Here is a 26,829-nt window from a genome sequence, read left to right on the forward strand (position 1 = left end):
AATCTGTACATGACCTTTACGTCTTCATAGGCCTGTGCTTTCATGTCTGATTTTAATTGTATTCTGTGAGCTTCAAAAAGAATCTTCACTGAGGGTAAAGCAACATTGTATTGTATCTCTCCGGATTTTGGAACGGCTCTGAGGTTGTGTTCAGCAATGGTTTTCTGCAGTTTTGGTGATTAACATTTGCTTTGTGCATATAGTAAACTTATTTCTTTCTCCTTCTAGTGTTGTCCTGGTTTATCTCACCGCTGTTGTCTGGAATCATGTCTGCTCTTCTATTTTTCCTTGTAAGAATGTTCATCCTTCGCAAGGTAAGAATTCAGTGTTTACACACCCTTCTTGTTACAGCTTTGAACTCTCTTCAAGAATACGATGTTGCTCTTATGTGTAAGGGTGCTGGATAGCCTTAAGGGGGGGACTGCCTTTTAGAAAAAAAAAATGCAGTTTGAAGGGTGGCATAACATATTATGCTATGTAGTAAGAATGCATGTGCACTACACTGGCTTTATATACACTTCAAGGCAACTTGTAGACAAATCACCTAAAATGCAAGTCACATGGAAAGTCCAGATGAGAGGGGAGTATGGAGGCTGGGGAGTTGGCATAGTGGCACGTCGGGCAGGAGTATATACAACGTATTGACATTTCATGAAACTGATACAAGTATTACAAGTCTAATATTTCAGTACTATCTATATTTAGTGTCTTTGTTCCGTTGACCTAGCATGTAATATGCAGTGTAAGTGACATGGGGTTTAATCAAACTTCTTCTAACTTTATTTTTTATTTTTTCCTTTTTTTCAAAATACTTGTGAATTTTAACTCCTATTTTGTAAAGGGAGGAATTATTGCTAGGATATGCAACCGAGTTATGATCAATGAAGCCGGGAAACAAATCCCCCCCCCCCCCCCCCCCCCCCAAATGGGCTAAATGGCTCCTACCGTGTGCGTTCGTTTGTTCGTTCGTTCCTCCCTCTGGATCAACAAGGAGGGGTGGAAACAGGCTGAACTAGATGGACATTGTCTTCCTTCAGCCTAACCTACTATGGTCGATGAAGGCCTGATCTCTGGGGCCCTCACCCATTTTAAGAATGTAAGGGCCACTGTGCTGATTCCTCAATTAGGCCTTTTTTTTGTTTTTGTTTTTTCTTCTTTTCATCCCTGCACAGTGGTATAATTGTTGATTGTATGCTGAATTGATGCTGTGGACTCTTCATTCTAACTATTGAGTGGGTTCTAGATTAGTGGACCTCAATCCTAAATTTTGGCACATTCTGCCTTATGGCATCACTTTGACATGGTGAGTGCCTTTTAATGCTAGCATTCCTTTATATATAATTTTTATTTTTTTAAAGTGGGAAATGCAGCCTAAGTGAGCAAAGGCTTCATAAAGCCTGGAATGAGCACCAGTATAGTAAAATAGTGTGCAGGATAAGTTATGTAATGTGCTGCAGTGGTCTTTTGTAAAGTAAAAAAAAAAAAATGTTTCCCTAAATGTCCCCTTTTTTTCTTCATTACCTACAGGTGATGGCTAGAGTTAAATTGGTTGTATATGGTATTAAAAGCTAACGGCTGGCTGTGTTTTTTTTTTTTATGATCTTTTTATATATTTTTATAAATCATGGGGGAGGGGGGCTGTCCTGAATTGTCCAAGAATCCGTATGGTTTGTTTCCCTTGTGAATTGAAACTGTGTAAGGCCATTAGTCTTCTGACATCTTGGTGCTTTATATGGTGCTGTGTGCAGACTGCCCTACTTTCCAAACCATCTACATCCTCAGCACTGCTGATGGTGCACAGTCCTCAATGACCATGAGAGGGCATAGACCAGACTCACAAGCGCTGCATCTGTGCATGACTCGCATAGCCGGCCCCATCTTGCCAGTAATTATACCTGAAAAGACGAGCTTTTGTGTGTTAGCAGGCCTTTACATAAAAGTACTGTACATCGGGTTTTGTATCCGGACCCTTTAAGCTGGCGTTGTACAATATTTTGCAGCGTTTTCATGAGTTTCATTATGTTAAAAAGGGCAGACTGTTTACCTCTCGTTCAGGTACCTGTGCTGATTATCATTCTCTTATTGCAGGCTGACCCTGTACCCAATGGATTGCGTGCCCTGCCCGTGTTCTACGCCTGTACGATCGGCATAAACCTGTTTTCCATCATGTTCACCGGCGCACCTAGTGAGTACATTTTACTAAGCACTAGGTCTTTTGCCTCTGGCATTTGTTTTTTGAGCCTCCTATTAAATCCACAATTTACTACTTTTACTTTGCAGGACTGAAATCTTCTAGAAGTCTGCTGGCCTGTGCCCATTACAGAAGGCTGCAGGCTAGTGTATGCTGACATTGCTAGCTTAACTAGTTAACCAACTTGGCTGCATCACTACAGCCATTTCCCCTCAGCTCCTTCAGCAGTGCAAATACCCCCCCCCCCCCCCCCCTTCATCTTCCCTTCAGCAGCGGTGATGACTATGAAGATCCTGCAGAAGAATTTCACACTTACACCCTCCCTGACCTTTTTTACATTTTTCTTCTCCTTCCTACAACTGCTAATCCTCGGTGATTCTTGTAAAAGGGGACATTGTGGGACAGGCGCCTGCAGAGTCCATGAGAAAATAGAAGTAAAGAGATGGCGTTGCACGTTTATTAGAAGGGATGGTCTAGTCTTTAAAGAGCTATTCCCGTCTCTGCTTTTCATAGACAAGATGGGAAACCTTTGCCATGGCTACTGGTCAGAGCATGTGGAAAGAGCCGAATACGTCGCACACCTCTGTTCCTATAGTTCTTATTGAAATGAATGGGAGCTACAGAAACTATAGCGCAGCGCACTGTGCTGTTCTTGTAATGCTACAGAAATGGCGCGGTGTAAGCGCTCGTCTCCCTCCACCAGGTGGGCAGAACACAACTTCCAGGTTTTCCTTTTTTTGTCCATGAAAGGCCAAGATGGCAATACCCGTTTAGATAAAGTTTAATGATTGTATTCTGAAGCTGTGCAACTTCCTGATGCTTTGTCTCAATCCTTCGCCATTTACGAGATTTCTGCCTGCTGGTTTTGACGGTCTTGTTTTATATACAAAGATGAAAAAATGATATACAAATCCAATACTTCTCACAACTGAGAATTTATATACAGATCTAGCAAACGCCAACTTTACATTAACACATTATGATGACTTAACAGAACCGCTGCATCGCGATAACTCGCCTTACATTGTTGCAGTTAACAACGGCTACATCTCTAACTAGCCTGGACACTCCTGTGTAAATACACTAGCACAAATCTCTGTAGGCCTGATGCAAATGTAACATCCCCAAATAGTGTGTTTTAATGTAACGATTGTAGAAATACTCAGCTGAGAACACTTCTGGGGTCTACGCTGGTTTTATACCACTAGATGCAATCGGCACACTGAAAACAGATCTCAAAAACAGCAGGAGGTTAAATGCACAGTCACAAGTTTTCATGATGCAATCATTAAGCTATTTATTTATCTTTTTAACCCAAGGCTGGACAACCTCTAATAACGTTGTACATGGATTACCATTCGATACTGTCAGTTAAATCACTTGTAAATGTAGTGGATGGCTTCTACTAGGTGCTTTTACCAGTTTACAATGCAAGTAGAAAAGCTGTTAAAACAAGTCTCTGGTTTTAGGGCGAAAAGGGTTTCTTAGCGCATTAAAGGCCTGACACATTCTTCAGACTAAGGCTTTGTTTCCACAAGCGTATATCGGTCGCCGTTTTCACGGTCGGCCGATGTATGCTCCAATGGGAGAGATAACAATGGCGAACAGGCGCGCAAATCAAACGTTTGTGCGCCCATTCAGATGGCATGGGCCCCGGCGCATATACACTGAGGCTACCATGCTGTCACCCCTTTCCCCTCCCTCCCTCTTGCAGGCTCACCTCTGCTTTCCTCCCCGCTCGCTCTTTGCAATGGGAGGAGGCGGAGCTAAGCGCCACCCCATTCCGCCTCCTCCCATTGCAAAGAGCAAGTGGGGAGGAAAGCAGAGGGGGGAATTTAGCAGCCATGCTGCTAAACTCTCTCCAGCCGCTGTCATGGGCTTCCATAGGATGGTTCCAGGACTATATCTTTTGGGCCCGATGTTAACGCCCAGTGCTGTATTGGCCCGGCCGGGCGCTTTTACGTCGCGAATACAGCGATGTGATCTGATTCATTGGAATCCAATGCATCAGATCACAACGTATATCAGCCGCCCGTGAAAACGGCGTGCCAATGTACGCTCGTAGGAAAGAAGCCTAGAGGTCCTTTTACACACAGACTATCTTTCAAATGACTGAAAGATTTGGTAATCTATTTGCATAAAGTGTTAATGGCCATTAACACTTTATCACCTGCATTTGCGTGTAAAAGGACTTCTAGGAGTTGTCTGCAGAGCCCAGCATGTGTTTAAACACACACACACAACTGTGCAAACCGCTGCATAGTTCTCGCTGATGCCGACAGATTGCATTGTTCTCCTCATGGCTAATGTATGCATGCTACAGGGAGAACATCCTGCAGGCTATTGAAAGATGAGCAAAATACATGGAATGTATTTGCTCAGTCTTTCAGGGCTGAACGATGGAGTTTGTGAACTAAAATCCATTGTTCAAACGAAAATGCACGGTGCCCGTGTTTACATGTAATGATTATTGCTCATTTTCAGCTGTTTCGATGAATTTTGAGCGATAATCGTTGCATATAAAAGGGCTTTAACATTACCAATGCAGTGTGGAGGATTAGGTAACCTACCAATGCACAATAGCTGCTCTCTAACTGGTCGGTGCTGCTCATGTGATCAGTGCTGCCTGCATAGTGTGCATTAGCTAGGTAGACCATTACATCAGCCATCTGTAGGCAGCGGATCACAGGGACAGCAGCGAAGAACTGCAGGCAATACTTCCCTGGGACAACCTTTTATTTCAAAACTGGAGGATTGCTTTACGGTGTCGGCAATTCCAGTACAATCTGCTGTTTTTAGAAGTGATGTGACTAGTCTATTGCTCTTTTACCAGTTGGTACAACATTGGGGGGTGGGGGTGAAGCCATAAGCGTTACATCACCAATGGTGGCACGCTGTAGGTGTGTTTTCTTCCTGCAGACACATTTAAATGAACACTGCTTGGGAAAGAAAGACATCTGTACAAAAGTGTGCAATTCATGGCCTTAAATAGAAGGGACCTAAAGCCTCACACTATAACTTTCTATGTGGATTCGAACTCTGAATCTGCCATTTTAGCTTTCAGTTGAATACGATGAAGACCCCACGTCATAGTTCATAAAGTGTAGATTTTTTTTATTCATTCCCATGTGGAAACTTCTCAGCCAGCCACAGTCGGCTTTATGACTCTTTTACACGAGACGAATGTCTCTCAAACAGCTTATAAAAAGGCAGTCATTCACTTTTGCACAACTGTCAACTTGCTGTGAATAGAGGCAGGCAGGTGGGAAAAACTCCCTGGCCGCTCTGCCTACTTTCCGGTAGCGCTGTGAGCTATGCTAATGATACTTACTCCTGTGCAACAGCACGGGAGCGACAATCACTGGCATGAGCTGCCTGGCATCGTTTGACGGTCAGCTTATCCCATGTAAAAGGTCCATTACTGGCTAGGGCTTAATCTGCATTCACATCTGCAGCAGAACTTTGAAGGCTCAGGCTCCCGTTTCTGTCAAGGGGTATTGTGACAGACCCACGTGCTAAAAACTTGTATCTGATGCATTAATCACAATGCCTCAAAGTTTTTTCCAACTTTTTTTTTTTCCTTTCTTTCTACCTTTGTGTATGTACTAGGCCAAACTTGGCAGCTAACAATTAGTCACATTAATAATCTGAGGTCATTGAGTATTGGTGCCCTTCGTGCATATTTGCAATATTTGAGAATAAGCAGTGCTGTACTCAATTGGCTGGTTCCAATTATAGATGTCCGGTCTACGGGCAACTTCCATACAGAGAAGTCGTTTTTTTTTTTTGTTTTTTTTTGTTAAATGCCCTTTTTTTTGGTTTAGTGAGGTTTATTTTTAAGTCACCTGCTTTCTGTTAAGGTAACTGGCGGTGGACGCTGCTAAAATCCGTGACAATATATATAGGTGGCGAAGCTTTGGATGCATCCTGTCGGGTGCTGATGATGGATCGCACAGCCCTTTTTTTTTTCTCACCTTTTTCAGTGCAGCAGTCTATTACAACACTTGAGATGACTAATGTTCAGCCTCGTGATTCGGCCGTTATCCTGTAATACATCATATGCTTGGGTTTATACAGAAACTTTCTTCGTTAACTTAATACTCTTGATCTCGTGTGTCTTTTCTTCTGGCTTGCAGTTGATGATCCTATAAACAAGTCTTGCGTAGAGAAGTGCGTTAAGCTGACAGATCCACTTTGAAAGGGCAGCTTATTAGTTACAGGTCTGTACTCCTAGCAGCCAAAAGGCACAAGTATTCCACTAATGGAGCTGAAAGTGTTCAGACTAGGCTGATTCCAGTGTATTCATGCAGAGCGAGTTACCCTACACATAGTCTCTCCAGCTCCTTGGGTGGTGATTGGCTACTATGTATATACATAGTAGCCAATTGATCCAACACCCCAAGGAGCGGCAGAGCACCCTCTTAATGAATATACGGGTCTCCTAATCTAATCCCCTGTTCTTTCAGCAATCCTATTGGCTAAATGGCACAAAACATTTCTCAGCCACTTTGGCTACTAGGAGTACGGGCCTGTAGCTCTGACATTCTGCTGTTATACAAGACAGCATGTTAAAGGGATTTTCTGTGGAAAATACTATTGACCTATGTTCTACAAAAACCCCTTTAAGCTGACTGACTGATTTGCTTTAAAGCAGTCATAATATTGTGACCGATTCCTAACGCGAATCCGTATCGGACAAGTGTGGGAATGTGTCGCATACGTTCGCCGTAGTACGCAGCTGGAGTAGGTGGGAGGTAGTAAGGTTTTCATATCACACTTGAAAGAAGAAGCCCTCCTTGACCTGCCAGTGCGGCTTGTCTATACTTTTTTGAGGGAATAAAATTGGGCAGCAGTCATAGAAAAACTTTCATTGGTACCTTTGAACGGTACAGGGAATTGAGTCTTTACCTGCAACAAGTAAATTCACTTTACTGCATGTTGTATTTTTGTTTTGTGCAGTGTGAGGACCTTAAAGAGATTGTCCCACTTCTAGCCATTTTGCTGCAGGAAGCGCACTGCTCTATACATTGCACAGTGGCCAGAGTTGGTACTGCAAACATACGTCTCATTCACTTTAATAGGCCTAAGCTGCTGTGTAATATAGAGAGCTGTCTGCTTTCTACAGAAAATAGAAGTGGGACAACCCCATTTTAAAGGTCATTGCAATGGAAATACACAAATTTTTCAGTAGGACTCCATTCACTTAGCATTTTTGGCTCCGTCCCAAACTTCTGTCTGGCTGAAATAGCAGAATTTGAGTAAACAGAAACCTGAAGTGGTGACAAAGTTTGTAGCTTTGGTCTCTTGTTCAGTAATAACAGCCTGTAGTTCCGCCTTGATGCTGTTTTCAGGGAGACTTGGGACTGAGCCGTAGACATCAGGCGACTCTCACCTAACTTTCCACACTTTATAAACTCAGACAGGAAGGCTGTAAAACCATTAATGGCGCCCATATAACATTGCTACAGTAAGTTCTTGTCCTGGAAAAAGCTATGGATTCCAGGGCTGGACAACTCCTTTTTTTTTTTTTGTTTTTCTCCCACCTCCTGGCTCTGCAGTGAAGGATGGTCTTCATATGTCCTTATTTTTTATTCTAGTGCTTGGATTTGACAAGATTCCCCTGTGGGGCATCATCCTTATCTCGGTGGGATGTTCCGTGACTTGCGCCCTGTTTGTGTGGTTCGTCATCTGTCCCAGAATGAAGAAGAAGATAGAACGTAAGTGATTCCTCTCTGTGCTGTTATGTCGCCTGCAGTCTCTGGCTAATCAAGATGGGAAAACATGTCCGCATGCATGTAAAGTGCTGAAAAACTAGTCCAAAACTCAAATGGGAATGACACCCATGTATTTGAATAGGTGTATTCGCATAGCTTTTTTTTTTTTCAGGTCAGTGTGGTGTCTGATCCAAGTTGTGCCTGAGAGACTCTGGTGCAACTTTTTAAGTCTGTGTGCATGTAGCCTTTATAGCAGATGCTTAGTGGTATTATGAGGTTCATTACAGCATTAGTAAAGAGACCTACCAGGAAATAAAATGCTATTCTGCCCTCCCAGCCCTTGATGGGCCCAATGCTCCAAACTGTACTACTGGGAGGTTCTGATAACCTGTCCGGTGCAGTGCTTTCATGTAAGCAGATGCTGTCGGTACGGCCATACAAAGGCTCCATAAATCACAGTGATTCAGGATATCGCCAATCTGAGTTTTCATATTTGTAATGGCTGCATGTCTTTGCTGGTAAACAGTCTTACCTGCACACTTGTTAACATTTGGAAGCATGCCATTTTGTGATAAAACCGCACCTTTCTCTGATTTGTGGCCGCTCTGTAACTATCTGTCCATTTTCATTGATTGCACAGTGGAAAAACATTGCCCTTTTGCAGTCTTGTGCTTACAATCTTTTGTACAGCTCAACCATTATTAGGGTGGTGGTACTACTAACTAAATCCTCCTACTTTAAAGCCTCTAATAACACTTCCTGGCCTTCCATTTCTCAGGTGAGAAAAAATCCAGTCCATCAGAATCTCCCTTGATGGACAAGAAGAACATAGACCAATGCCATATCCTGAAGCCAGAACCAGATGTCAAGTTGCCCATTGAGTGTAGTGTAACTGCAGAGACCAAGGTGCCCATCTTGGACATGGTATCTGTACCATCACGGTCCTTAGAGGAGCGAACAGTAACCTTCAAAATGGGTGATGTTGATGAGATGCCAGAAAGAAAGTGTCAGAGCATGGAGACCAACATAGACCAGCCAGTAAATGGTAAGTGATGTGGCAGGATAACATGGACATGGCTGCAGTCAGGATCTGTATGGGGTACAACTTTTTTTTTTTTTTTTTGCAAGGGATTTAGGGATTTGCCTTTTACACACCTTGTCTGGTAAAAATTAAATGTTAAATACCAGGTGTACAGTCTTTTTTTTTTTTTTCTTTTTTTTTTTGGGGGGGGGGGGGAGGGGGGGGGGAGAGACTGTCTGCACAGAAAATCTGCAGTTTTTACAGTAGCAACAATATGGATGAGATTTTCAAAATTTCCTTCAATGACTCAAAGCTTTGTGGAAATTGACACGGTATGGATTTTGCGCTGTGGATCTGCTGTGTCTATGCCACAACACGTTGCACCCTGCATGGTAATAGACTTAGAATCACAGTTACAGTCCCAGATGTGGTCCTATGGTGCAACAATTGCCTTATGCCTAAGTGGTGACTTGTGATCATATTCCTCCCTCTAAACATTCATTTTGAACATGACCTAGAATAGATTCATAGCAAGCTGACATCTTTTCACCTACTTTTTGCAATTAAACGAGTCCCTTTTACTAGTTGTTTACCTTTTTCCACAAGAACAGCTTCCATGTGAGGTGTGACCGTTCTATGTGAGACCGGCCTTATGTTAACTAGCCCCCAGAAGTTTAGCATAGTTTTTTTTGCATGGGAGTTGGTTTTTGTACTGTTGTAAAAATTTAACTTGTTGCCCTCTGGTGCCACCTGCTGGCCAGTGTTTAAAATTAAAAAAAAATTGATCACCTATAAAGGGTAACGACTGCAGTTTGACGCACTTTTTTTTTTTTTTTTTTTTTCTTTTTTCCTTCTCCTGTCAGGAGCCGTGCAGTTGCCAAATGGAAACCATGTACAATTCAACCAGACTGTTAGCAACCAGATGTCTTCGAACGGGCAGTATCACTATCACACCGTGCACAAAGATTCTGGTCTCTACAAAGAGCTACTGCACAAACTGCATTTGGCTAAAGTGGGAGACTGCATGGGTGATTCTGGTGAGAAGCCGCTCCGCCGCAACAACAGTTACACCTCCTACACCATGGCGATCTGCGGGATGCCTCTAGATTCCTTCCGCAACAGGGAAGCTGAGGCACGCCCGGAGGAGGCTGAAAAACTAACCTGGCACGCAGGCGATGGGAAGAAGAGGGCTCGCATGGATAGCTACACCAGTTACTGTAACGCTGTGGCAGACACACACCGGGATGTTGCTGCAGAGGAGCGGGAAGATGGCGGGGCAGAAGAAGAGGCTGCTGACAGGAAAAGCAGTAACTCGTCACTAGAAGAATGGCATGACAAAGACAAGCCCGAGGTGTCTCATCTCTTCCAGTTCTTGCAGATTCTCACTGCCTGCTTTGGCTCTTTTGCACATGGTGGAAATGATGTCAGGTAATTTGATGGAGCAGACAGAAAAAAAAATTACACTTTTATCAAATGGCACTGTAAGTGTTAGCAGTTATTGGACTGGGAAGAAGCTGAAGGCAGTGGTGTCTCGTGGATACAATTCTGTATAGGTTCTATTAGTGCTGTATACATTAGTAACATAGTTCGTAAGGCCGAATGAAGACAATGTCCATCTAGTCCAGCCTGTTTAGCCTCCTGTTTTGTTGATCCAGAGGAAGGCAAAAAAACCCAAGAGCAGAAGCCAATTAGCGCTTTTGGGGGAAAAAAATTCCCGACTCCCTAATGGCAATCAGACTGTTCCCTGGATCAACCCCTAATAGTTCCTACCTGCCTGTATTGTTACAAGTGGCTTTAATTATTTATTTTTTTTATTGAACAGTGTAGTTTTGGTTTTAAATTAGTTACATTTTAACACTAGTCACAACCACCATGGGGCCCTCGTGTTACACCACCATGGGGCCCTTGTGTTACACCACCACACCCAGTGTCTAATCCTTGTTTGACTATACAATAGTACACAGTGATAAGACACATGAACCCAAATAAAATGTATTCTTAAAATATTCCTCCAATTATAACTAGTCTTCTGGATTGTTACATAATAGTCCATGGGAAGCTGTTTACTGAGAGTCCCATCAAGCTGACATCTATCTGTCACAATAGATATGTAAAATACACCTGTTTTTTAGTTTTGAAAAATCCACCGGGTACGGCACTCGCCGGCCGCACACAGATCGGCGTTCTTGTCACACGGTTTCTGTGCCCTCCGCAATACTTGGGTGCAGCAAAATGAGGAGTGACACATTGTGATTTATAGCGACACAATTGGATGTCAAACTCTTGGTGAACAGCTTGGAATAAACTGCATTATGTAACAATCCAGTAAATGGGATAAATATTCCTCTTTTAAGAATAGCTAAATTTGTGTTGCTGGGAATGTTGTCACTGTGCACCATTGTGTAGTCAAATAACGACTAGACTCTGAGTGTTGTAGTACACCATGAGCGCCCCATAGTGGTTACAATAGTAGTGTTAATATAATTAAAATAGTGGGGGGTTGTGTCTAGTTCAGCTGTGTACTTTCCCATCCCACCCATTACAAGTGCTGCATTAATTGTTTATCCTAATATTTCCTGCTTAAAGTAACGCATTTATTTTGTCCCCGGCAGCAATGCGATTGGTCCACTGGTTGCTCTTTGGCTGGTTTATGACACTACGGATGTAACCAGCAAGGCTGCTACACCTATCTGGCTGCTGCTGTATGGAGGAATTGGTATCTGCACTGGTCTCTGGGTTTGGGGACGAAGAGTTATCCAGACAATGGGTAAAGATCTGACTCCAATCACCCCATCAAGGTAATTTTATGCAAAGGTTTGGCAACAAGACAATGGATGCTGTTATGAGTACCGCTATGGGCTTAAAGTCTATTTACCCCCCCCCCCCCCTTAAATCGCTCAAAATTCATTCAAACAAGTGAATGTGAGCGATAATTGTGTGTGAAGCAAAAAAAAAAAATCGCTTGCTTGTTTTAAGCTTTGTCAGCTGAAAAAACCTCGCTGGCTTGAAGTCCCGTTTAAAGGCTTCTCCAAACTGCGCTTCCCATAGAAGATGAAGCGATCGGGGAGCCCGCGAGCCGCTGGCAGGACTTTCCGTTTGAATGTTCTGCGTAGGCGCCGGCTGCCTTAGAGGTGATGTCAGTCAAGACGACTGTCTGCATGTGTAAAAGGGCCTTCATCTACATGGGCAACTTCCTTGTGAGATATGCACAGAAATAGAACCCATTGTTTTCAGTTCTGTGTATGTCTACGTGCACTTATTTATTTAATTTTTTTTTTCTCCCTCATAGTTAGGGCAATTTCCTACAAGCGTAAATCAGCCGTCTGTTTTCACTGTCAGCTGATATACGCTACATTGGGAGAGGAGAAAACTGGTGAACGGACGCACAAATCAAATGTTTGTGCACCCCGTTTAGACGGCACTGGTTCCGGCTCATACGCAGAGACTACCATGCCATCGCAGGCTCATCTATGCTCTCCTCTCCGCTTGTTCTTAGCTCCGCCCCCTCCCATTGCAAAGCGCCATCCCGGCGCCTCCCATTGATTGCTATGCACAAGGGGTGGGGAGAGGGCGGGAGCTTGTCTTCATCCCTTCTCCACAGCCATCAATGGGAGGTGGTGGGATGGGCTGGCACTTGGCTCTGCCCCATTCCTTCCTATTGCAAGGAGCCAGCGGGGAGGAGAGCAAAGGGAGGGAATTCAGCAGCCACGCTGCTAAACTTTCTCCAGCCGCTGCCATGCAGCGGACAACATTCTGGCCCAAAAGATAGATGGAACTATCTTTTGGGCCCGATGTAAAAACGCCCGGCACTATATTCGCCGGGCGTTTTTACGTCTTGGGAATACAGCCATGTGATCTGATGCATTGGATTCCACAGCCAGCCGATATACGCTCGTGGGAAAGGGCCCTAATGCTGCAAGATGGAAAAACTGCATGTTCTAATTTCTTGCAGAAAACATTGCCTTTTTTTCCCCTCCGGTCCTATTGTAAAAATCCTATGTTTAGTAGTACAATTTTCTCACAAACTGCATTGTGCTTTCATAGAAAAATCACACTTTTACAAGCGTGATATTGCACTCGCCCTTGTAAATACGGCCTTATGCTTGATTTGGCTCTAATTGCTATGCTGCACTTGGACTTGTGAGTTCAGCCTGCCAGTTATCACTAAATCACCTGGGCTCTTGTACCAGCACCCCATCTACGCTGATGCATGAGTTTTTAGTTGTCCAATTAGGAGTTACAAGGGAATTGGCGAAGTGCTGATCTCTCTTAAGGAACCGTATTTAGCAATTTACATCTTTTTAGCGTGTGGTTTATAAACGCTGCTCAAAAAATTAAAGGCCAGTTAATTATCACCGTGTAACTCAGTCCCTTTGCATCACCATCTGTGTGATATGTCCTAACTTTTCATGCACCATGCAGTTAGGAAGTAAATATGTCCTTCACGTTGGTGGCAAATTTCACGGTTTGTCCTCCATTAGCCTGCAGCTAATGACTGTCCCAATCTTGGGGCTCTTTCACACGAGCGTACGCTTTTGTGCATTCTTTCATCCACACCGTAAACTCGCATGAATGGACTGTTTTCCACGATCAAGTCCTGTGCTTAATTGGCATTTTCTCGTCCTTTCACACTACCAGGTGCAACGGCTTTAGTAAAAAAAAAAGTCGCACCCCAGAAAACACTCGCTTGGCATAAATCCTCGCAATAACTTCAATGCCTACATAGAGGCGCCTGTCAGAAGTGCACCAAAAGCAGGCAAATATTGACATCTAGAGAGATAACAAGACCCCCAACCAAATAGGGAATTGAGACCACTCTTCTCTTTAGTAAAACTAGAGAAGAGTTGGGAAGGCTGCGGTCCTTTGTCACTCCTGCTACATGCACCCCGATAAGTTTGCGCAGGTAGTCCTGCTTCTCCAGGGTAGCATATCTATGTGAGCCGTTGCAATGCTTGCTTTGCCTCCCAGCACAGACTGGTGAAACCTTGCGTTGTGCGGTAACCTGTGTGGTTTTTATGTTTCAGTGGCTTCAGCATTGAGTTGGCGTCTGCCCTGACAGTTGTGATTGCCTCTAATGTCGGTCTCCCCATCAGTACGACGCACTGTAAGGTGAGTGAGCATGTAGTTGGGGATACCTCCCTTACCCTCACTGGTGGCTTCCTATGGCAATCACTGGGGTAACGGTGCAGTCCGATTGACCACCTTCTCTCTCTGCAGGTTGGGTCTGTTGTATCGGTTGGATGGCTTAGATCCAAAAAGTCTGTGGACTGGCGTCTGTTTAGAAATATTTTCCTGGCTTGGTTTGTCACCGTGCCAATCTCTGGCCTCATCAGCGCTGCTATCATGGCACTCTTCAAGTACGCAATCCTCAAAGTATGATTTTTTTGATGCTGAATCGCCTGCTATCTGAAATCTGCACTCAGGACCACAAATCGCTGCACATATCTCATCAGTGCAATGCAACTAGCAACATGATGCAAGAGACTGTCCTCTGCTCCCTCCCGCTCCCTGCCCGAGGGGCTTGACCTAACAGGCCTGGAATATGCAATGTGTCACTCTTAGCAGAGATGGGGGTAAACAACAAAAAAAAATGTCCTTTTGAGGAGCAGAAAGTGGATTTCAACAGGATCCTCCCCTCGTGCTGTAAAACTGCTTTAAATGCGCTAGACTATTACAAATCAACCCAATCTACCTGCACACACATCAGTCATTCCTCAGTATTAATGTGCTCTGTATATAGACCTGTGTGGACGTCCGCCGCTCGCTCTCTTCCACTGTAAAGGTTTGTGCATCTTGTTTTATCACACAGGATGTGGGGTTCTCTTTACTTCACTGCCTTCTAGGCTTGCAAATCATTGTGTAGCAGCGTGGCAGTAGAATGGGTGAGGAGGTTCAGGATTTACCTCTTCAAACCATGACTAGATTTAGCGGACTTTTTTTCTTTTTTCTCATGTTTCAAGCAAATCTGAGCAACTATTAATTTTTTCTTTAATAAAGAATCCAAAATTACTTAGCGGCTGTGTGGTCTGTGAGATGTGGGGGGTTGTAGACCACCGGTGGAAGTGCAGTTCCAGTAACTGTAGAGTTCTGGAGAATGGAGAATCATGTCTTGCATAAGTGTCCATCTCACTGGTTTTTGTTTTTTTTTGTTACTGGTGAAGTCAAATAAAACAGCACTGATTCAACGATCGCTATTTGTTGTGATCTAATCAATTATTGCAATTCTGCTAAGTCTTTACGGTATGGGAAAACAAAGGTTTGATCACGGGAGGTCCAGCCGCTCAGACTCCGGTGACTGAGAATACAGCGGCCCTGTGTAAACTAAGCCATGGTGTCCATATGCTTGTCCATCACACCAGTCTGTTCTATGGGATGTTGCAAGCTGTCACATAGAAGTAAATGGAGCGGCAGTCGAGCACACGCACTCCTGCTTCATTCACGTGGGGTATTCAGCTGTTTGTCTTATCATTGGGAATCCAAATGCTTGAACTCCCAGTGATCCCATTTTCTCTCCTGTATTCCAAGGTTTTGCAATGGGAAAGTCCACTTTACTGACAGTACACATCTGAATGAGGACATGGATGAGAAGCTGAAAACAAGTGATCATGACTCTAATCTTGTACAGAGTAGATAGGAGACCACAGATCATTCTCCTGACTCTACTTATGACCTGTGGCCTCTATTATAACTGTGTGCCAGGCGCTGTCAGTATCTGAGAGGATTCTGTGTTGGGGTACACTCAACAGCATCACACAAACGGACTAGTCTTAGACCTCCTACTTCCATGTAGATCTGAGGTGGTCTGCATTGAGATGCCATAACCAGCTGGGGGGGGGGGGGGGGGGGGCTGGGTGCTTCAGCCAACGAAAGGACTAATCGCGGTACCACTTCTACATACTGGGGGAGATAGCTGAATAAGAAATAGTCCATTCTTTAAAAATTTCATATTGGAGTAAATCTTAACAAGACCATTGGCATTATGGCCTCTCATACCATGTGACAGGACATGAATTGATACATTTACAGTCAGCTCATGAATTGATACATTTACAGTCAGCTCACACTTTAGACATTAACCCATTATTTGCTGCAGCTGTGCAATACACATAACAGAATGACAGGACAGTTTGGCACAGAGCATCGGTATTGTATCTAGATGCCACCAGGAAGACCTGGTGGAGCCAAGATTGACAGGGGCGTGATTGGCTGCACAGCTGCTTGGCCTGTAGGTCCTGGAAGGCCACTAAGGATTTCCAGCTCCGGACCACAAGTGCAGAGTGCCGCAGCCTTAGGAGCCGTGAGCAACCATCATCACAGAGGCGGCCAGCAGAACGGAGGTGGCAGCTGGTCACCTATCCCGGAGCACATGTGCAGCCAGTGGCATGACTGGGAGTGCCAATCGAGGAGCAGAGAGGCTGCGGCGGGTTTCAGGACGCAGCAGTGAGGCAGGGACCACCTGTCCCTGTGCAAGAGCGGCAAGATTGGGAGCGCTGAGCGGGGGAGCACAGGGTGGGGCCAGATGGGGACAGCGGGTCCGCTGACAGTGATTGCTGCAGCGTGTGCATTGATTACTGCATGCTCTGCAGCATTGACTGTTAGTTCTCTTCTTACGCTTACATTATTAGAGGTTAATGTTGCCATGTTACAGCGGTAACATGGCAGCATTTACAGCTCATAATGTAAGTGTAAGAAGAGAACTGACCGTTAGTCTAATGCTGCTGGGCATGCAGTAATCAATGCACACGCTGCAGCCAGGCCCTTCCTGCCTTGATTCTATCGGGAGCTAGGGGTATGAGAGGGGCATTCCTCCCGTCAAACCCCTAGCTTCCGGTGGCGTCAAGATACAATAATACCCAGAGCATCTACAGCCGACATGACATATGATATTATGGAGGGGGCCAGGAAAGCATGTACTGGGCCACTACAAATATAAATGGGACACAAAGCTGCAACTTCTGAAGTGATGTAGGCTTTCCTTACATGTAGGTTTTGAGTACACAGCTCCTATGCAGACTTCCAAGGTACTGTTGTACTTTGTGACCACTGTAAGCTAGGGGTTTGACAGGGCTTGCATGGAGGAACGCCCCTAGCTCCCAATTGGATGAATTCTTGAAGGTCCTAGCAGCGTTTGCATTGATTTTTGGCAGTATTGGAGGTTTAGGGGTAGTTTTCATGTTGGGCTTACATTAGCTGTAAATGCTTCCATGTCACAGGTGTAATACTCTGCAGGGTGGGGGTGGGGTGGGGGGGGTCTCTTCTCCTACAGCTGTAACATGGAAGCATTTACAGCAAATCTAAGCCTAACAGGAAAACTAACCCTAATCCTCCAGCACAGGCAAAAATGAATGCAGACACTGCTAGGTCCAACACTCTCCCCGAAGCAAGCGTCCCCCTTGCATCTCCCCGTACCTAGTGGCAGGGCAGCTGACCACCGCAGGGGGACCAGTACCGGAGAGGACACTACGGTGGAGAGAGCAGCTGGGACCCCAGTGACAGTGTAGCGTGCGCTGGGTGAATGGGAGCCCACCCTATTACGGCGGCGTGGAGAGGAGGCTGGAGAAGATTTGCAGTGGCCGACCGGCGGGGACAGAAGTGGAGGTGCCAGTTGGCAGTGGTGAGCTACGTGACAGTGGTCCCGGCTTCAGACCGCTGTTGTGGAGAGTACGTTGGGGAACGGGAGCTCACATTGTTAGTGTGGTGTGGAGAGGAGACTGGAGAAAGTTTTCTGCGGTCCCTGCTGGATTGTATGGGGTTGAAGAATTCAGCCAATGGGGAGCTAGGGGTGTTCCTCTATGCAAGCCCTGTCAAACCCCTAGCTTCCGGTGGTGACAAGGTACAATAGTACCGACTCTGAAGTTATTGTATCTACTGTACAACGTTTCCAGACATTAAACTCTAGTAGTGCAGAGACATTGGTGGTCGGAGCAGGGATGGTGTGTCCACACAGCCGTATCTTATACGTGCTGAAGGAGTCTAATGAGCTGTAACTTCTCTAATCTGCATATTCCAGGAGTATTAAGATAAGGGGCTTTACTCCTTGAGAAGTAGTCTGCAGGTAGTTTGGGGGCTCGCATGAATGGATTTTAAACGCAGAATTCGCAATAGCAGCCTGCACAGACTTTCCAAAGCAAAACATTAGCATTGAAAAGCATGTAGTTTCAATTTTTTTCTTTTTTTTTTCTTTCAATGACTGGCTGTGATTGGTTCAAGAGTGCTTCCTCAGCCAATCAGATCACTCCCTTGCTGGAGTATTTAAGGCCCGTTACCAGTAAGAGATGCTCCTTTAGCGTTGAGGACTACACGGAAGCCTGCCGGAGATCAGCGCGTCTTTTAGTTTAGTTGCACTGCTCAGAGTAGCTCCTTTCTATTGTAGTGACCCCTGCACTGGGCTAGCTGCTGGAATAAACATCAGTATCCTGGCTAATGCTGTAAAAGACGAGTATTGCTGACGCCTGAGCGTTGGTGGTTGCGATTCTTTATAAAGGTTACACTTTAGGTTCCCCTAGGGTGGGGATGGGGAGAAAGGACACTTGCATTAGTAATGATGAGAAACCCTGCTCAAGGGCGGATTCACACAGGCGTATGAGCTTGCACGAGCCTCAGCACAACGTATTTGTGCAACCTACAAGGCTTTCTTTTGCGCGCATATTGGCGTATTTTGCTGTACGTCCTGCACACAGGATACTACCACACCCGTGATTCAAATAGCTATGTAGCCTATTGAGTTCTAGATGTGTGTGGTTTTTTTTCCTTCACAGAATTGCGTATCCCTTCGTATTTCTGCACCTCCCTACGGTGACCCTTGGTGCGCAAATACACAAAAAAATACAGCAGGTCCTATTTCCATTTTAATGTACAAAAAAAATGTGTACGGACCCAATGATATCAATGGGTTATATTCTCTGCATATTGCGTGCCCAAATACGTCTATGTGAAGCCGGCCTAAGTCCGCTTTCAGACGAATGCATTTTTAACTCCCTTTTTGGTCTGTTTTGTGGCCGTAAGCCAGAGCTGATGTATATCTATACTCACTTTTTTGCCTCCATCTTGCTCTTTTCTATTGGACAGATATGGATTAGTGGTTTCCCAGTAGACATAAACAGACAAATCCTGATGACCCAGTATTATCACCTGTAACCGGTCCGTGTTACAATACGCACGTCGGGTCTTAGACAGAACTTATTGCAAGACTGAAGCCAAACCTTTCCCAGTTTTGTTCTCGCCCCTACAACTACAAGGGTTAAAATCCCCAGCCCCATTTAGATACTATTCGGTCCCTGGAATTCCAGCATACTTGCTGTGGGTCTTCCGCTGCAGAAGTCTTCTTGTCCACTAATGTGGAACTTCCACAGCGCCTGCCACGTGTGCAGATGACCTTACAAGACATCGCCCCTATCCCCACACGGACTGAGCTTGAGATCCAGTTTAGAGAGCATTTTATTACATACAACGGCATGAAGAACAGAACACGACGCTGGGCAGTTCATGCATAGATGTTGGCGGCCTCACAGGTATTTATACACTACCTTCTCTTCCACAGTTTGCACTTCCAACCTCACCGGACTCTTGTAGAGGTAGGACAGCAATTCTTCAGTGTAGCCGATCAAGAAATAGAGCTTCGCCGCAGGCAACCTGCGGAGTAGTATGGCGCAAATCACAATGAGGTTGGCACGGCGCTTTATTACAATTTCATTGGCTAGACAGCCATGGAATGTGCCATTCATAAACTTGCGGATGTAGACGTCTTCTATGGTCCGCTCTGCAGTACCTTCTTCAGCATCCAGGTTACCTACGGAAGAGCAAGTAGAAAGACCACCTTTACATTAAATGTCAATGGCCATGTTCTCACACTGCACCAAGGCCCAGGCTGTGACTTCAGTGTATCCATTAGCTTCCCGCTTCATTCACACAATGCACCATAAGTGTGAGCTACAGCCGAGAGACATGATAGGATGTGCCATGAGGTTTTCCAGCATGGCTCCATGTGTATAGCCTCATAGGCTATAATGGGGCTGTGTGCTGTCCTTGGAACGACACAAGTGGGCCAGAGGCCTACGACTGTGTGGTGAACGGTGGCCGTAATATCACACTGCTAAAGTTACACCAACTGATAGTGAATGTGGTCACACTAAAGTCCAGCAGGGGTGGTTCTCTGCCCGCTTGTATCGCAGAGCGACCCCATTCACTACTATTAGCCATGTAACAACATGACATTGGGACCTTATAGTGTACGGCCACAAGGTACTGTAGGGTCCTCGCCTTGAGAAGAAAACACAATGCTTCACGGCTAGAGATGAGCGAACTTATGGTCACCATTATTTTGACGAAACCTTCACCAGAACCCCTAAAACTGGTGTATAAGACGGCCTGAGCCATAAACCAACAACTTCTAAATCTGACCAAGGACAACATCTGTATGGATGTTTATATGGGCTTCTACAAACTCCATCCTTCAGAGGAGAAAAAGGATCTTTTCCTTCTCCTTTCTTTTTCTCCTCCTCCTGGAAAAAGCATGGTGGCTCAGTGGTTAGCACTGTTGCCTTGCAGCGCTGGGTTCAAATCTGACCAAGAACAACCTCTGCACGGAGCTAGCATGGTTTCCACAATGTTTTGTGGGTTTCTTCTTCCTAATAATCACCTTCTATATGTAGCATATACATGTATTGAGATGGACAAACACAGAGAAGATATAAACTCCATGCCGATGTTGTTCTTGGTCAGATATGAACCCAGTGCTACAAGACAACAGTGCTAACCACTGAGCCACAATGCTGCTTCTTCCTCCAAAAGTAGAAGGATAAGGACTATGAAGGAGAAGTAATCAAAGTGGGTTTGGGTTCAGGGCGAACCGAACTTTTAGCAAACTTCGACCTAGAATAGTGATCTACTGTTTGGGTTTGCTTAAAGGGGTTGTCCGGCAAAATAAAGTTAAACACTTCTGTATGGCCATAATGCACTTTGTGATATACATCGTGCATGAAATATTGGCCATACAGAAGTTATACACTTACCTACAGGGGAAGGATTCGGTCGGCGCCATGGAGACGGGGACGCCAGCACAGGGGGAGGGGGGGGGGGGGACCCCCTGTTGGTAGGTATATAACTTCTGTATGGCCAATATTTCATGCACGATGTATATTACAAAGTGCATTAATATGGCCATACAGAAGTGTTGAACTTTATTTTGCGGGACAACCCCTTTAACCATATTCATGTCAATCAGCGCTGAAGAGGTTCTCTTGGTACGCAGAACCTGCTACCGCAGACCTTCATAATACACCCGACTGCTGCGAAGGGGCAGCTTTCTGTGAATAAAGGACTGGGCTTCCATACAGCGGAACATTGCGAAAGCTCTGCAGCAGCCAGTGTGTGCAAGTGATGAATGTTTAAACTACCTTGATCTGCAGCCTTGTGCCTTTATATGTCTAATGACCCCAATAACGTCTATAGCTTACAGTAGGGGTAACCCATATATAACATTCAATCCTAAACTATTTATCAATTATATAAACAGTAAAAGGATCTGCACCGAGAGCACTGGCCCTTTAAGAAGAAATCATAGAAGACGATGGGGGGCGCGGGGGGGGGGGGGGGATCTATTAAACAGTTTTTTCTCAAGTATATTCACGAGACAAAAAGAAATGTCACATCAGCTGCAAGGTAATAAAATGAACTCCCCACTGAATATCACCTGCCTTAGGGTGAATGCAGACAGCAGGGTCAGATTCCGACTGCGAGAATTCTCGCAGCGGGAAGCGACTCCGTGTCCTTGTAGTGACCCGCGGCTCACCTCCTCTGACGCCTTCTCTCTGCTCTGCGACGTGCCAGCTGGTGCACAGCTGCGTCAGCAGTGACGTTCCTGTGCGAAACTCGCACAGAAATAGGACATGCCGAGATTTTGTTACCGCGCGAGTTTTCACGTGGTCAAATTGCGGCTGTATGCATGGGATTGCATAAACTAATGCAATCCTATGGCAGCATGCAACAGCGGAAATTCTGTTTACACGCAACGAGAAGCCAGTGATCCAGCGATAACGAATACTAAACAACTTTTTTCCATTTACACTGAGCGGTTATCGCTCAATTCCGTTCGTTTGACGATAATCATCCCGTGTAAACAGCCCTTAAGTAGGAGATCTGTCAGTGAGAGGTTGGGTTTTCCGCCCCATCTCTTCTCTTGTGCACTTCTTATTAGCTAATTTATGGCCACAACAAAGATCAATTGTCTTGTGGAGATAAATTAAGAATGTACAGGAGAGGAGAGAACAGAGGGACACTAGGCTGGCAGTCCAGCCTCATGGACAGACCTCCTATTGAGACCTAGACGGCAGCGCCAATTTTTCAGTTAAACCCTACTGCAAAAATGATTTGTCAGCCCAGATACAAGCATTTAAATGGGGGGAAATAAAAAAAAAAGTTGGCCACCAAAAGTGCCCAAAGCCTTTACGTTTTATTGCAGCTCTTGGAGTGGTTTAATCAGATATTGTGGCCCTCGGTCCAAAAAAAAAAAACGGTTGATGCATTTAGACCAGGGGGGGCATCAATTAATGAAAATCAAATTAGGTTTTCAAAAATCCTAATCAAACATTGACATGCATAAGAATGGTGCCCACCAGCCTGTCAGTATAGGAGAACCAGAACCGCTAAGAGTTCTACTTGTTTGCCCAGAAGCTGGCACTGTGCTATGTCTATGGATGACAGCATTTACTGCAGCAAGTATCCCCAGCTTCCCCAAAACACTTTGATAAAGCCAACTACGGCTCGCCTCTAGGAACTGCTTTTCTGAGTCACAGCTCCTACACAGGATGGCTGAAATGACTCTGGGAGACATGTAGCAGTGCTGTGAATCATCTCATCGGCGGGGAACCCAAGCAGCAGCCCCCCCGATGACCGATCCTGGCACAGGTCATCAATGGGAAAAGTCCCAGGCAACCCCTTTAAGTGGAGGTCCATTCTGTCATCATGAAGAGTTCCGGCTCCCCAATATTTCCCCGTGAATGATGATTAGTGTCTTGTCACCTACTAGGATGTCAGCCTATGTACTGTATATGGTGTACTTCTGAAGATCTTACCTGTATGTTGAGAAAGGAAGCCTTTCCTATGAGCGATGTAATGAGGGGGATGAGCCTCTTCATAGGACACTGGCTTATCTCCTTTACCCACACGTACACGAGCAGCTCGGGTCTAGGGAGGAAAAAAGGCAGCTCTGAAAGGTCCTATCCGACAAACAATTGCATTTCTCTGTTACATCAAACAAAACAACACTTTTTAGACTTTTAGGAACTGCTTCTGTGTCTAAATATTGCGGTTAGATACTGTTACAGCGCCCCCTGCTGCACTTTTCATGTCCTTTCTGAACGTCCACCTAGAGTCCAGTCCTGATTCTCACATATGCTCAGTAGCTCATTCTACTGCCTAAATCCTCTTGTACATACCTGTAAAGCGATTCCAGCTATTACACAGGCCAGAAAATCAAATGGGCTTGGGGCCAGGATACGGAATGTAATACACTCCACGTCATCGCTCATAGGGTGGGGGGGGGAGCGCTGCAGACTTTTCAATGTTTACATCGGTCAAGGACATTGCTTCAGTCAGGGGTGCACAACCTACGATGCCATTCTGTACAACCTCCAACCATCTGGTCAGACACGCTTATTTGTGCCCGGTGGCAATTTCCGTGTCAGAAATAGGAAGCACAGCATGTAGTCTGGGAGCAGGGCAGGGCAAGTACTAATGCTGCACTGTGTGGCTATCTTCAAGACATCATATACTGGCAGAGAAGGGGGTCGCCTGACCCCTGTGGGACAAATAAAGTCAGCACATCCAACAAATAAATGCTATGGCTGCAACATATGCAGTAACAGAAACACCTGCATCTAATATCAGAATAAGAGTGCACAACCACATAAAAATGTGATCAAAACATGAGGGCTCATCTGCATCATCCAGGCGAACCTTATTGGACGGGTTCCTAATTCTATAGACACCTCTCTTTGGCCCAAAGGCCTCCAATGGAATCAGGGGAGGCTGGATACCCGGCTATGTACGCTCACGGAAACACCTGGGACAGATAAGTGAATGGACAAAAGTGAAGGCAAACATACCTGCACCAACACACATGCAAGTCAGCAGTGCCAACACATAAACGTGAAGGTGCATGTAAGTCATGGCTGCGACAAACACAGGAACAGAAACACACACCTCAGCACTCATACACTTATTATCTAATTACACCCCGCTTGTCTTCTGCATCTCCTGCTCGGAGCCCTCAGCTGTATAACATCCGGGCGCTCCGAGCAGAGAACAGCTGGATGCAGAAGACAAGCGGCCCCGCTTTTTTTCAGCATTGCTCGCTCGGAGCGCAAGGTGATTGCCCAACATTTGAGCGATCACCCTGCGCTGTAAAAGGAACACAGCGATTATCGTTGTGTCTAAACCAGGCTTTATGGGTTAATGTGATAACGTCCCACCTGTTTTGATCTGCAACAGACTTTACATACAATCCATTAGGTCACTGCAGTCCGGAGATAGAAGGACGGTATAAAGTCTCTGCTCACCTTTAAACACACGGAGCTCGTCTGGATACAGCAGATCTGAGAATGTCGCGGGAAAGAGCCTTCTAGTCCTCGGAGCAAAACCTGATAGGAAGAAGTGGATGATGAATATGTGGCGCTGCCAACTGCTCGGCTCCTGGTAGGATGGGCACTGCTGAGGCGGGATATTGTGTGAGCTCTCGAAAGTTTCCAACGATCCCCTTCACGTCTACAGAGAGTGAACCCAACCCCAGCTGGACGGCTCGAGGACCCTCTGAGTAGCAGTGGATGTCCTAGAAGTCCGACTCCCATCAGTTTTACCGCCCGTCTTGTAGAGTAGAAAACGAGGGGGTCACGGGGCGAGTCTGCAGAGTGCACATCCAGCGAGTATTGTGCATGGAGCCTAGTAGTTACAGTAGGGCCCCAGCATAGTACCTGCCGGGCATCTTGTAGCTGCTTCAAGAACTGCACCACCTAGTGTGCAGTTGTGTCTCTGCAGATAGGAAAGTATTCTTGGAAGCCCCCTGGCAAAACCTGATAAACTGTGTTATGCTTAACCCTTTCCCGCCCCATCATGTAAGTGTGGCTGGCCCAAAAAACAGCCAGGGTTCCACTGCAATGGCAGGGGGATTGTAGAGAAATTAGATTCTCACCAATTGACCCGTCACATGCTGTAATCAATGTTGATATCAGCATGTAAGTGGTTAATAAAGTGAGTGAGCTCCATCTGTAACATTATTATCCCTCCTGCCCGATCCCAGCGGGCCAAGGATGTCCGACAGCGGCCTCCAGATCTGCCTTAGCTTGTGACAGCAAAGATAAGAAATAATACATTGCAGCATAAAAGTATTGCAGTGTATTACCAGAGTGATCAGAGGCTCACAGGAAAAAAAAAAAGAAAAGAAAAGAAAATGATATGCTTGGTTTCCCAGCATCCATAGCAGCCCATACGATAAATTGAACGCACTTTTTATCCAGCACTGCAGGCGCTATTAAAAAAAATTTGAGCAAAAATATTCTCCTCCCCCAAAAATGTAATAAAAGCATTTTTAAAAAGTTATATGTACACCAAAGTGGTACCGATAAAACTACATCATCACACAAAAATATTTAAAAAAACCAAGTCCTGACGCTGCGCCATTCGTGGAACAATAACAAGTTATGGGTCTTTGAACGATGCCAAAAATTATTTATTTACCAAAAAGGGCTTTTTATTGTAGAAAAACCTAAAAATATGATTTATTGCAGATTTTAACTTTCCAATTGGGGAAAATCCACAACAAATGCAAAGCCGTAATGCGATATAAAGCGACGCGTTGCGTATGACATATCCGCGCTGCGGGGCAATAAGGTATTTTCTGCAGATTGTGGATGATATTTCTTATACTCCCATCCGTGTGGCTCTCCTATAATACGCAGAGCACTTTCTGCAAGCAAATCCGCTGCGCAAAACCCCACGGCGCATGCATTAGTGCTGCGTATACGCAGATTTTCTGATGAAGCCTATAGGCTATTGTGTAACGGTTCCCACCAGGCAGCATGTGGCCGCCGCCACCACCGCCGTACCACCCAGTACCCCAATGTTGTAATTTTACGGTTGTCCATAGGGAGGCGCCCTGCTGGCCAGCCACTTTGGAGGCCAGGTCTGTATTTGGGAGTAGGGTTTAGGCATGAAACAGGTAATAAATGTGCCCAATATTCACCCTCTGCAGGGTCAAACGCGTGTAAAACTGCCACCCCGCACAGCAGCAGCGCCCCCTACCGCCTCCCCTCCAGTGACCCCAATGTTCACGTTACCTGCAGGCGGTTCACTGCGCTGCACATGGGCGCCGCCATCTTTAGAATGGACCACCGCGCTATCCGTAGGGAGGAAACACACACGACCTTACTGCCAAAGGCTGACAACAGCGGCATCTAGTGGACGGATGTGAGAACGCGTCTGGCGCTTCAGCGGACGATTCCTGGTACTTCCAGTCGGGTAGTGACAAACATTGCACCGAAAGCTGCTGTGTTATAACTGATACTCCTACAAAGGAGCTAATATATATTTCTGTTTCTGGACTAGGTGACAACCAAAATGGTCGTCATTACGTTCCTGTTCTGGTCTGACCGGGATCTGATTATTTTGTGTCTGGTCCTTGTGATAGTTTAATAGATAAAGGTAGTTTTTCTAATTTTCAGTTTTTCCTACCTACCTTCAAAAAATCATCACTTTGATGTCCATGTAGCTGCTTGAGGGATTATTATTTTGGGGGACGCAAATTTAATGTACCGTATAATGTACGGAAAAACTGTAAAAAAATTCTAAGTGGAGGGAAATTGAAAAAAACAAAATTCCGCCATCTTGGGGGTGGGGGGGGGGGGGTCTTG

The 26,829-nt window shown here is 45.3% G+C and overlaps 2 protein-coding genes across 3 annotated transcripts in view; one reads left to right on the forward strand and one right to left on the reverse strand.

Annotated features, from left to right (window-relative positions):
* The window catches only part of SLC20A1 (solute carrier family 20 member 1), a 31,333-nt gene extending 16,217 nt beyond the window's left edge, over positions 1–15,116 (forward strand). For both annotated transcript variants that reach the window (XM_066593133.1, XM_066593134.1), the window contains exons 4-11: positions 229–314; positions 2,089–2,185; positions 7,789–7,908; positions 8,684–8,950; positions 9,790–10,354; positions 11,539–11,724; positions 13,951–14,035; positions 14,144–15,116. In XM_066593133.1, coding sequence (XP_066449230.1) covers positions 229–314; positions 2,089–2,185; positions 7,789–7,908; positions 8,684–8,950; positions 9,790–10,354; positions 11,539–11,724; positions 13,951–14,035; positions 14,144–14,305 — 1,568 coding nt within the window. In that variant the 3' untranslated portion in view covers positions 14,306–15,116. The remainder of the gene's footprint in view (positions 1–228; positions 315–2,088; positions 2,186–7,788; positions 7,909–8,683; positions 8,951–9,789; positions 10,355–11,538; positions 11,725–13,950; positions 14,036–14,143) is intronic.
* A 4,229-nt stretch (positions 15,117–19,345) lies between these two features.
* On the reverse strand, positions 19,346–26,373 carry MRPS24 (mitochondrial ribosomal protein S24). Its single transcript, XM_066590013.1, has 4 exons — positions 26,257–26,373; positions 24,484–24,564; positions 22,999–23,110; positions 19,346–19,715 (listed from the first exon to the last, which is right to left on the reverse strand). The coding sequence occupies exons 1-4, from the start codon at positions 26,371–26,373 to the stop codon at positions 19,432–19,434; spliced, it is 594 nt and encodes a 197-aa protein (XP_066446110.1). The 3' UTR covers positions 19,346–19,431.
* Positions 26,374–26,829: the final 456 nt, after the last annotated feature.

This window comes from Eleutherodactylus coqui, chromosome 2 (assembly GCF_035609145.1).
Source record: "Eleutherodactylus coqui strain aEleCoq1 chromosome 2, aEleCoq1.hap1, whole genome shotgun sequence".
NCBI lineage: Eukaryota > Metazoa > Chordata > Amphibia > Anura > Eleutherodactylidae > Eleutherodactylus > Eleutherodactylus coqui.